This window comes from Curcuma longa, chromosome 3 (genome assembly GCF_044706935.1).
Source record: "Curcuma longa cultivar G26 ecotype Majalengka, Jawa Barat chromosome 3, ITB_CL_G26_1.1, whole genome shotgun sequence".
NCBI lineage: Eukaryota > Viridiplantae > Streptophyta > Magnoliopsida > Zingiberales > Zingiberaceae > Curcuma > Curcuma longa.
In genome coordinates this window covers 14279690-14292373 of record NC_133863.1, presented here as the reverse complement: position 1 = coordinate 14292373, position 12684 = coordinate 14279690, and the positions used below count along the sequence as shown (strand labels likewise).

At 42.2% G+C, this 12684-nt stretch overlaps 2 protein-coding genes across 2 annotated transcripts; one reads left to right on the top strand and one right to left on the bottom strand.

Annotated features, from left to right (window-relative positions):
* Positions 1–2802: 2802 nt before the first annotated feature.
* LOC141823199 (adenylyltransferase and sulfurtransferase MOCS3-2-like) lies at positions 2803–7720 on the top strand. The gene is made up of 4 exons (XM_074710462.1): positions 2803–2942; positions 4508–4626; positions 6044–6163; positions 7146–7720. The coding sequence occupies exons 2-4, from the start codon at positions 4588–4590 to the stop codon at positions 7524–7526; spliced, it is 540 nt and encodes a 179-aa protein (XP_074566563.1). The 5' UTR covers positions 2803–2942; positions 4508–4587; the 3' UTR covers positions 7527–7720.
* Positions 7721–8680: 960 nt separating this feature from the next.
* On the bottom strand, positions 8681–11801 carry LOC141823195 (uncharacterized). The gene is made up of 2 exons (XM_074710460.1): positions 10246–11801; positions 8681–10177 (listed from the first exon to the last, which is right to left on the bottom strand). Exons 1-2 carry the CDS (start codon positions 11799–11801, stop codon positions 8710–8712), a joined length of 3024 nt encoding a protein of 1007 aa, XP_074566561.1. The 3' UTR covers positions 8681–8709.
* Positions 11802–12684: the final 883 nt, after the last annotated feature.

Sequence of the window (12684 nt, the reverse complement as noted above, 5' to 3'; positions counted from 1 at the left end):
TCTAAGGTGTCATCTGTCTCAAGTTCTATACTTGGATGTTGCATACATGCACAAATTAATATTAATTTAGTTGAATTAATAGTATATTAAAAAAATAAAGAAGTGACTATGCAATCTTGAAAATTGAAATATATATTTTTCTTAAAATAATACCAAATACTATTATTGGTTCAAAAGATATATAACAAATATGTTGTAGAATACAGATTGGTTATTTTCAACTTTAATAATTTTTGTGCAGGAAATATAACCGTTGCTGTAACTTAGGTTATGTAAATATATCATTTGATAGAATTATTAAGTCCTCATAATAATTTACTTATTGCATTTTAAAAAACAGAAAAATTAATAAACAATGAAAAAGTAGAACCATTCATAAAAATATTGACAATATGTAAGTAATTTGAATACCCATGATAATTCACTGCATAACAAAGTTTGAAATCTCATTTTGTATTGAGGTTTTGGTCCTTGGTGAGAATGTGATATTATCGTGCTTTACTAGGCATGCCAATTTTGCAATGGGGACACCATGGAGGAGAAGGAAGATGGGAAGAGGAAAGGGGACAATAGGAGGTTGCCTTCCAAAACCATAGATCTTTTGTAGAAGTAAAAGTTGAAGTCATTCAAGTGTTGTCACTTGAGGAGGAAGAAATCAAAAGAAAGAATTATAAGAGGATCATTGTTGTTACGAGAGGGAGGAACTTGCCTGTCATCACACTCTACACTCACGGAGGAAAGAACCTCAACTGTTGAGGATGGGAAGTATTATGTTTTGTGTACCTTGAAGTGTGGATATAGAGAGAGAAATCAACGGTAGAAAAAAAAATGGCATTGGAAAAGGAAAGGATTAGCAGTGGATAAGCAATCGTGGGAAGGAAAGATCAGTGAGAAAGGATCAGCAATGAGGAAGAGAAATTCACTAGGATGTGAACTTGCGGCCTCACTTGGCCACTATGAGCTCACGACTAGGCCTTACAATCGTGATGTTGTTGTAAGTTCTCGACAAAGCCTAGCTGTCGCAAGGCTGCTATGAGTTTATGGCTAGGCCGACCTTCGCAAGATAGCCTCGAGCTTGAGGTGGCCTTGTGGAAACTTCTCAACTTGGCTTGGCATCTATGAGGCCACAGTTGGCGGCTTGGCCAGGCCACCTCGAACCAATGACCTTGTCAATCACCTCATGCTGGCATGTCATTGGGGGCACACGGAGAAGTTGGGTCAACGGAATTGTAAAGAGGAAGGAAAGTCCGTTCTGCTTGATTTTTGGGTGAACAAGAAAGAGAGAATCTTGGGTTTCATTAAGTAAACAAGGGAATCTTGACTCTCATGCAATACATCCTTTCTTTTTTCCTTTCTCAGGAGTAAACAAGGCATTAGTGTCTCAAGAGGTTATTGTGTGCTGGTGGATGGGTGGAAGATAAATTTTGCTTGTGCACCAATACAAAGTGATATTCTAAACTCTGATACATAATAAATATTTGCATTGAATTTATATGTATTGATTAGGGCATAAAAATTTTAAGAATTAATACCATTAGAATCACCTTGTAGCTAACGTGGGTTATGAGCTAGAACAAGGCATCTTCTTCATTATAACCATGGCATAATCATATCTATAATACCCTAAAAGACCAGGGCCACCTTATGTTGCTTCTTTTTCTTGGCAGTGGAACTTGTGTGGTCACTGCAAATCCCATGTTCCCATGGGCTGGAGCATCTTGGAGAGCTATGAAACATTGTAGGTGACAACTACAATGAGGTGCCTACAGCCACAAAATGGTTGAAGAGGTTGTGATGGGAATATACAAATGACACATTAAAGTGGCTTGTGGACTTGCAAGCAAAGGCACGGGATCCACGCATCTTGGGGTCGCAAGAAGATTGATGGTTGAGGGAGAAGAAACAAAGAAAGTAAATAGGCAATTGAACATATTAGAAAAGTTTTCATGGCAATTGTTAAATGGGATTGTTCAGAAGGAGAAGCTGCAAGCTTGAGCAGAGAAATCCGATCAGTGATCAAGTGAACTTTTAGAGATGAAGTAGGAACTAATTAATGGGAAATAATGTTTCCATTTAATGTAATTAGTTGCATAGTTTCATATGGTCAATTTTCAAAATCTATTACAAACCATCATGAATGAGGACTATTCAATTGAAACCTTTATTCAAGGTAGTTAATTGCATAATTTTCAATGGATAATTCCCTAAACAGATGACAATGTACCATTTGAAGCTTGCATTTGTTTTTGATATTTGAATTTATAAAATTAATAATGCAACTGTCAAAATATGATATGGGAATTAGAAAACAGATGGCAATTTCTGGTCAGTTATTCAAAATGAAAGAAATCACTAACTGGTAAATATTAGGGAAGACAGGTGTTTAACACGGCTTCTAAATTTATATATATGTGCCAGTGAACCTACCATTTTTCAATGAAGCTGTGAAGCTTGCATTTGTTTTTGATATTTGAATTTATAAAATTAATAATGCAACTGTCAAAATATGATATGGGAATTAGAAAACAGATGGCAATTTCTGGTCAGTTATTCAAAATGAAAGAAATCACTAACTGGTAAATATTAGGGAAGACTGTTTAACACGGCTTCTAAATTTATATATATGTGCCAGTGATTTGTTATGACATCCATTCTTGACTGGTTGCTTGCTCTTCCTTGCAGCCACTAATATCGGGTGCAGCATTGGGCTTGGAAGGCCAGGTAGTCTTATACTAAAAAATTGCTTCCTTTTGATGACATTGCTGTATTGTATAGAACCCAAAAGATTTGAATTCCAAACTGTTTATTACTAAGAGGGTACATTTTTGTGTAGCTCACTGTTTATCATCATAATGGAGGTCCTTGTTACCGGTGCCTTTTTCCCACCCCACCACCTGCCGCGGCATGTCAAAGATGTTCTGATAGTGGTGTTCTTGGGGTAGGTGAGTTGCAAATCATATGATCAGTTTTTGACGGTGGTTCTTGGGATAGGCGAGTTGCAAATCATATAATCATTTTTTTCTTATCTCTCACAAGTTTCCATCCATGCTTATTTTCATAAGAGCAATGATATACTACATGAAAAATGTAACATGACACACTCCATGCAGTGGGTTCCACATCCATGCAGTGGGGCTCACATCCATGCAGTTGAGTGTCATGTTGAGTTTTATGTTACATTTTTCATGTAGCGTATCATTTTTCTTTTCATAAAGTAAGATCTTAGTTCGAGTAGGTCTTGTTGTATCATTGGCAATCAAAATCATGGTTTGAAATCTTGTACCATGCTAGGCGAAATGGTCAAAACGTATTGTTCCAATAAATCATTGAAATTCAATACTACTCGACACCAAAATTCAAAATCTCAAGTCGTATCGTAATTTTGATCTTTGACTGGAAAGATAATATTGCAGTATCGTGTTGATGCTCCGATGTATAGTGTCAGTGACAGTTTGAAGATTGAATAAGAAGGGAGATGAAGCAAAGGACGGAGACATTGTTTCTGTTGAGTAGTATTGAGTTTCAGTAATTTAGTCAAAAGATATGTTTCAATCGTTTCTCTTGGTATGGTATAGAATTTAAAACAATGCTGGGCACAAACAATGTCTCCTTCCTTTTTCAACTCTAATTGATTATCAACACCATGCATCCAAATAGTGATACGATACCGAAACGTATCATTCCAGTCAAAGATAGAAATTTCGACACAATTCGAGATTTTGAACCTCGATCAAAATAACATCCTTTCTTTATTTTCTATGTGCTAGAGGGAAGGAGGTTGGAGAAAAAGGATAGGGGCGTAAATGAACCGAGCTTAGCTTTGTTCAAGTTTGTTTAACAAAAATCTTATCAAGCTCAAGTTGAGCTTGAGCTTTTTATCAAGCTCAATTAATAGCATGGTTGTCCTCATGAATTAGGTTAAATGTTTATCTAATACATGGAATTTATATTTTTTATTTTAACATATTATAAATAATTTAAGATTATAATTTTTTTTATAAATTACTATATTTTAAAAATTAAGAAATAAAATTTACATTTAAATTTTATGCAAGTTAATTAATAAGTTTATTCATAAATTGTTCATGAACTTTGTTCATGAATATTAATGAACCAAGCTTCTTCGAATGTGCGGTTCATTAACTTTGTTCATAAACGAACTTTATCGAATCGAACACCAGTTGTGTGAATGATTGCAACGTGAGACTGAATGTACAGTGGTACAGTTATTTCTTTCTACCATGTAGTTGATAAAATTCTCTGATTGTGTTTTTTCTTGTGCAATTGCTATGCTTATGAAACCATGTAGATTTTTTTTTTCTTTGTAATTATCAACAAAAGACTACCATTAGTTGGTGAAATTCTCTTCTATTTGCCTTTGCAATTGATATGCCTCTGAAGTGGCTTAGACTTTTCGTTATCTTTTTCTCTATAAGTATGAATAATCTATCTATTGTTCTGAACTTTTGTGGTGGTCTGGTGCAACATGTCTATATTGATTAATTAGTTCCGGGAGTGATTGGTTGTCTCCAAGCTCTAGAGGCTATAAAGGTTGCCTCCAATGTTGGTGAAGCTCTCTCTGGAAGAATGCTTCTTTTTGATGCATTATCTTCTCGATTTCGCACTGTATGTTACTTGACTCTAGCAAAAGTTCCACTTAGCTTGTCTCTCATTTTTTTTTCAAATCATTTTTCTTTGTATACTATTTGTAATGTTATGATAGACATTTAACTGGCCATGCATATCAACAACTTGAGCGTTATGAATAATCTTATTTATTTGTTCTTTTTGACTGAATTTTCTTTTTGGATTTGGATTCTTTAGTATACTGTCAACCTTTTCCTTGGTGCTTGGTGCTTCACTTCTAAGATGTAAAGATATTTGCAATTTGGCAGTTTGATCTTGCATTTTGCATACGGAAAATGCCCACTGTGCAGGTCATGAAGCTCTGAATCTTCTTTGTAGCTATCACTATATTGCATTAGTGGACATTTTTTCAAACATGTTTTCATCATCTACCCAAAAACCAAACGTCAAGATGGGATTAATCAATTCCTTCAGGCCTTCACTATCTTGATTCTTGTTAGGAGGATGGACAATGAATTTCTTCTTATAAGTTAGAAGTAAAGCAAATTGACTGCAGTTTAATGTGGAAGTATGGTTTAAAATATCATCCTGTGCTTGAAAGATTGTACATTATAAATATGTTCAATTACCGAGGCAAGTCAAATTTCTGGCTGCCATCCTGTGCTTGAGATATTGTACATTATAAAAATGTTCAACGACTGACTATCCATCTACTTGGTACTTGGTCATTACTAATTATGAAAGCAATACCTGGTTAATACATTTGCATGCCTCCTAGGTGTTTAGCTTGATCCAAAGAAATTCCACCTGTTCCATCAGTACACTTTGGTTGAAAGCATCCTTGAAGGATATATTTGGTGCTCTTGTGTTGATTCCAAACTGGAGGAAGTATGACTCTTGATGTAATGACCATATATCAGACTCTTGATGTAATGACCATATATCAATTCATTGAAGGATGGACATAGTAATTTGAGGAACTGAGTGACACTTCTAACCTGCTGCTTTAGGTGATTGATAAAGTTTACTTAATGGCAAAGGAACTATTCAATGAGAGATAATGGCATTTTTTTCCTTCTATACCTTTTCTGTTTTAACTTTATCTTCAGACTGGTTTGCCTCAACCATATGGATTCCTTGTTTATTTTATTTCCTATTTTTCCATCAGATTTTACTCTAACAATGGTATGTTGCTATAATGCACCCATTAACCTTGCACTTAGTGTGCAGGTTTCAAGTGACATGGCTTGTTACCAAGAACTATCATCTGTACTTTATGAATGAGAATATTAGGCTACTTGATATTTACAGCATCTAATTTAAATAAAAGTTGGAGGGTCACTAAGGACATTTACAAATTATCTTTTGTCCTATTGTCATAGTCTTCTCTAGTATATGACATCAGTAACCTTCATAGAATTATTTGATATTTACAAAGGTGCACAACTTTTTCTAGGTCAAGATTAGAGGAAGATCTCCACTTTGTCCTGTTTGTGGTGAAAATGCTGTGTTTACTCCAGAATTTTTTGAAAATTTTGACTATGAGAACTTCACTCAATCCCCTATGTCTGACAAGGTAAGCTTGCTACTTTCATAGTAATGTATGATGTTATGTATTGTTAATATAACTTTCATCAAGTTGTAGGATTTAAGTATCTCAGTTAATTGAGTTACTTTTAAGTTTTCAACTTGTATCGGTTTACTTCTCCATCTGATGTAGTTTGGTTGCTTTATTTTATCAATTATTGTAGATTGTTGACTTACATGATTCTTAATATCTAAAGATATATAAACAACTATCATTTGCAAATGATATGAACGCTGTTAAATTGTTTAAAATATTTAAAATGGAAGTATTTCCCTCCATTTCATGTGGCAAAGGCCAAATTTTATTCTTTTAAATTTTTAGATGAAAGAAGGTTACTAGGGAAAAGAGAAAAGGTTCTAAATTGCTGAATGTGAATTAATACAATGGTGAATTTTGTTGAATGAGTTCAGAAAAAGTTTTGAATTCTCTAAAACACATTACAATATGTTTAGATGCTCCAAAGAATCTGACGTAAACTTTCAAAGCCACATTTATTTATAGATTCCTGATTTGTATTATATCTTAGTCATCTGTCTATTGTATGCTTCTACCATATGGATGCTTAATTGGCTTTCCACATGTATTATCCCCAGTTGAATCAAGTTGCTACATTGATGAAACTTAGAAACTTACCATTTGAAGGTTATAATTAAAATAAAGGCTCTGATTCTACCCTTCTCCAACTGTAAGTCTCAAAACTAGACCTTATCCATGCAAGGTGTCTAGTTATTAAATTTCTAAAGTCAACATCTTACCTGGTAAAGCTAACCTAGCATAGGGGTACACATGGCAATGTCAACTAGATATGTTGACTAAATTTACAATGGGACGAACTACTGGTCATGGGCCACGTCTGATATTCAGCATATAGGATATCATATATCTATGGTTTAGAATATAGTAATTGACCTATTTTATAATTAGCCTGTTATCATGATTAGTTTGAAGTCTCAACTTCGATTGGATGCAGGCAAGCAACACACTGAGCCTGATTCCTGAGACTTCACGGATCAGCAGTAAAGAGTATAATGAAATTGTTAACAATGGCGAGCAGCACGTATTGGTGGACGTAAGGCCAGCACATCACTTCAAAATTACAGCTATTCCCAAGTCAATTAACATTCCCCTCTCCACTCTGGAAGATAAGCTTTCTACAATCGATTCAATTCTGAAGGAAGCAGGGCAAGATTCCAGCAAATGTGCTAGCTTGTATTTAGTTTGTAGGAGAGGCAACGATTCCCAGAGGGCCGTTCACTTCCTTAGCAAAAATGGTTTTCCTCTTGCCAAGGACATTGTTGGGGGGCTCCAGTCTTGGGCACAAGATGTTGATCAAACATTTCCAACTTATTAAGGAACAATTGTTTCTTGAGATCAGACTGCGAATATAGTATTGAAATTTCGTGTTTCTATAAATTATTATTGGTTGCGAGTGGTCAGACTCGAGTGACATTGGAATGGATCATTTCATCATGGTTCATCTCAAGTTGTACTCACCATTGTATGTCTTAAAATCTGTTCATTATTATTGGATTTTGTTACTGTTGCGTCACAGTTGCTTTAGGGACTTCACTGATTCATGGAATTAGTTACTCTCAGATGTAGCAGGAACAAAATAGGTATGTATATTCTTGAGTTTGATTCATAGAATGCAGTAGATGGTACATTTTCATGGCTATGTTAGATTTTGTAGGAGCATAATAAATAATTGTGCACTTATAAATGTTATACATTTAGTAGGATTTAAGATATCACAAATGGATGAGTGATTTTGTCAAACTTACCTTTGAATAGAGACCTGTGTTGTTTGATATTTTGAGTTCGAATCCTTATAGCAATATGTATTTGTTGACTGAGGTACTGTGCGATTTAAGTTTTAGCAACATGTATTTGTTAGCCGAGGTGTTGTTGAGGTAGTATACTCTTATCAACCTAGTGGTATCGTGCCTCCAAAAAATCCCTTAGGGGGTTTTCTGATATGGGGTCGTTTCGACGGTGGGGTCGGTCACTATAAAAAGTTTACCCACTACAGTTTTCTCTTGCGTCGTGATCAATTGCAGTTTCTCGATTTACCTCTTTATAGATGATCGTGAGATCGATCGTGTGGGGTCGTTAAGGTGGCAAATTCTACCTTTTGCAAAGTTTTAATACGTTATGAATTCTTAAATTTTTTTATAATTTGAAGCCCTTATGATATAAAAATTAGTGAATCTTTGTTTATGGAAATATTGTTATCTTGTATTGCATGAAAAAAAAATGCTATTTTAATAATTTTTAAAAAGATGCTTTTTAATAATATAAATAATTAAGGTTTTATTTTTTACTTTTTGTCATATATATTTGTCAACAATAAAGGTTAAGTCACTAAATTCACTAGGGAACGAAATTAATTGGGAAATTGCATTAGTAAAAGCAGAAAATAAAACGAAAATCCATACAAAATATGGGCTTTCACTCGGATCGTTGTAGTTACAGAGATTGATGGATGATGCAAAATAAAAACCATGCAATTGAAGAATCGGCAGAAAAATCCTTGTTTAAATCGGCGCCTTGATCACCTCCAGTATCTGCACGACCTCCGCCATGGACGGCCGGCTCGACGGAATCTGCGAGGTGCAGACCATGCCCAGCTTCAGCACCGGCAGCACCTCCTCCTCCGGGAACTCCCCCATGCTGGCGTCCACGCACTCCGCCACGTTGCACTGCTCCAGCAGCGCCCTCACATGGTCGATCAGTATCACCACGTCCTCCTCCCCGTACTCCACCGGCCTCCTCCCCGTCACCACCTCCAGCATCAGCACCCCCATCCCGTACACGTCGCACTTCTCGTTCACCCTCAGGCTCTGGCACGCCAGCTCCGGCGCCATGTACCCCATCGAGCTCTGGAACCGCCCGCTCGCCACGTGCTTGTCCAGCTTCTGCAGCAGCCTCGCCAGCCCGAAGTCCGACACCTTCGGCTCGCAGTTCCCGTCCAGGAGGATGTTCGTCGGCTTCAGGTCGTAGTGGATTATGGGCGGCCGGAAGGCCTGGTGCAGGTGCGCGACGCCCTTCGCCGCGCCGAGCACGACCTTGAAGCGCTCCGGCCATGACAGGGGCGGCACCGATGCGTCCCTCTCGTGCAACCTCGAGTGCAAGCTTCCGCCGGGGGCGTAGTCGGAGAGCACTAGCTGCAGATGCGGAGTCCAGTAGTATCCCCTCGGCGGCAGCACGTTCGGATGCGTTACCTTGCCGAGAATCCGCACCTCGCGGTCGAAGTCCTCGTGGTACTGGACTATGTTGGCCGTCACCAGCCTCTTGACCACCATAATGCTTCCGTCGCCGGCGGCCGGAGCTCTGTAGGACGTGCCGAACACGCCCTTGCCGAGCTCCGTTGACTTGGCCAGCAACGCCTCGGCGCCGCCGTTGAATTCGTCTAATTTCAGACCGCATCCGGCGCCGAACGCCACCATCCGCCCCACGGCCGGTCCGCCTGACCCACTCGAGCTCGAGCACGTACTCTCCGGGGCTTTCTCCGGGAGCCCCATTCTCCGCCTCGCCGACACATTGAGGAGCGTGACCACCAGAACGCCGAGCACGATGATGAGCGCGGCGGAGATAGCGATGATGGACGACGCGCTGAGGAAACGCCGGCGCCGGACCGGCGTCGTCGATGCCGGGTAGGATAAATTGGGCATATTGTCGCCGAAGCCGGGGAGGTAGGCGTGGGGGTCTAGCACCAGGGGCTTGGGGACGTTCATCTTGCAGGGCTCGGTGACGAGAGGGGTGCACAGGCCGAGGTTGCCCTGCAGCGCGCTCCGGTCCAGGCTCTGGAACACGCCGCCGAAGGGGAGCCGGCCGATGAGCCGGTTGTGGGAGATGTTCACGGCGAGGAGGCTGTCCAGGCCGCCCAGCTGCGGCGGAATCTCGCCGCTCAGGTTGTTAAACTCCAGATTTAGGATTTCGAGATTCTTCAGACGGGAAATGGAGGGCGGAATCGAACCATTCAGATTGTTGTGCGATAAGCTCCTGAAAGCCATCAACAATGTCAGAATCGATCTTCAAGTATTGAAAAAAAAGGGATTCACAGTACTCACAGGAGATACAAGGAGGAACAATTTCCGATCTCCTCAGGAATTGGGCCGCTGAGAGAATTTCCATCCAATTGCAGGACGTAGAGACTGTCGGACTCGCACAGATCGCCGGGAATCGACCCATACAACGCGTTTCGACGAAGATCCAGCACCGACAAGTTCCGGAACGAGCCCAGCTCCGGCGGCAGCTGCGATCGGAATCCGTTCCACGAGAGATTCAAGAACCTCAATCCGAAAAACAAGGCCATCTCCGGTGGAATCGTCCCGGTGAGGTTATTGTCCGACAGATCGAGAAATTGCAGGGTCTCTGATATCCACGAAGATCCCGCCGGCACTGCCCCGGTGAAAGCATTCGACGACAAGTCGAGAACTTGCAGGCTGAGATTGAAAAGCCCTTGCGGGATGCTCCCGTTCAACTTGTTTTCCTTGAGATGTAGCTCCGTAAGCTTCGTGCACCCCGCAATCTCGTCCGGTATCGACCCGGCGAAGTGATTGCTCGCGAGGCCGAGATAGTCGAGCTCCTTTAGGTTTCCGAGGGACGTCGGGAGGGTTCCGGCGAGCTTGTTGTTGGATAAGTGCAGTTGCCGGATGGCCGTCAGGTTGCCGAGCCATTCGGGAAGGTCGCCCACCAACTGGTTATTGGAAAGCCTGAGAGAAGTTAACGAAGTGAGGTAGCGCATGGAGCTCGGCAGGGCGCCTTCGAATGAGTTGTGGCTCAGGTCCAAGGCGGTGAGATGCAGGCAGAGGCCAAGGCCGGCGGGGATGGCCCCCGAGAAGCGGTTATAGTTCAGCCGGAGGATCTTGAGGCGGTGCAGATTGGCGACGCCTTCGGGGACTGCGCCGGTCAAGGCGTTGCGGGAGAGGTCGAGCACGCGGAGCCTGGAGAGAGACCAGAGGCCGGAGGCGAAATCCGGCGAGCCGGAGAATCTGTTGGAGGAGAGGTTGAGGTGGAGGAGGAGGGAGCAGCGGGACAATGCGGCGACGGGGAGGGGACCATCGAGGCGGTTGCCGGCGACGGAGAGGAAGCGGAGCGAGCGACATGTGGCGGCCGAGAAGAGAGCCTCCGGGAGCGGACCGGAGAGCGCGTTGGAGGAGAGGTCGAGGGAGAGGAGCGAGGGGAGGAGCGCGAGGTCCTGCGGGACGCGGCCGGAGAAGGCATTGCGACTGAGGTCGAGGAAGCGGAGCGCGGGGAGGAGGGAGAGCCCGGGCGGAATGGGGCCGGAGAGGTTGTTGTCGGAGAGGGAGAGCGCGGCGAGCGCCGGGAGGCGGTCGAGGCCGCGAGGGAGAGGGCCGGAGAGGGAGAGCCCCTCGAGCGCGAGGCGGGCGACGCGCCCGGTCCAGGCGTCGCACCGGACGTGCGCCCAGTTGCAGGGGGAGGCGTCGGCCTCGTTCCACGACGCCAGCGCGGCCGTCGGGTCCTGCAGCGCCGCCTTGAACACGACGAGGCCGAGGACCTCCTCGCTCACGGGCACCGGAAGCTCCAGCGCGCCGGCGAAAACCGGCAGGAAGCAGAAGAAGAAGGAAAAAAGGAGCAGAGCGCTCCGCGATCTCGCCGCCATCGCCCCTGCGAAACCAGCTGCTCGGCGTCGGCTCTGGGATTGCGTCTAGGCGTGCACGTGGAAGAGATTGGACATGAAGATAACACCAAATTAGGAAGGAGGGAAAGGGAAAGAGAAAGAGTCACGTTCTGGGAGACTGTAGCAGAGTCCATGTCTTGTAGCTGCGCCTGCGAGGGAGGGAGGGAAGCAGCCAGGCAGAGAAGGCGGGAAGGAAGGGGGGACCTGAAAGGGAGAAAGCTAACTTCTCACAGGTCTCGCATATGGAATCGAACCTTTGTCCCGGGGTTGTTTACGGTGGGTAGATAATTCACTTTAGATTTTTTTTAGCGGGAAGATAATTCTTCAACGGTGATTTTGAATTCATATTTTTTTATTTATTTTAATAGTCGATGAAATATCGATCATCTGTAAAATTAATAAAGGGCTAAGATCGTCCTTGGGACATAATTAAGTTAGTTACGATGAAGCAGAGTTGCTGAAGTGGACAAGGATCGAATCTAAAGTGGATAATATCCTCCTCCGTTGTGATCCACTATAACTTCTCAATTTATCTCTTCATAGATTGTAGGATCGATCGTATGAGACCGTTAGAGTGACAGATATCATTTTTTTTACTGAAATAAAGGATTAAGATCAGGCAATGACTAATGATGGAGGAGAGGGTTGTTCAAAAAAATGATAAATCTCAGTTAGCCCCATTGACTATTTCTGGGGATGACCGGTCTGGTCCCACGAAAGTTTCTCATCGGCCACCAGGGTAAATCGAGAAGTGTACGCAACGGCTAGTGCAGACGTCCAGCATCCTTTGATTGCGCTCCCCATTTGAAGAAAAATTTTTACAAATATGTCGTAGTTGGAGATTGAACCGTAGGTGTCTAAGTGA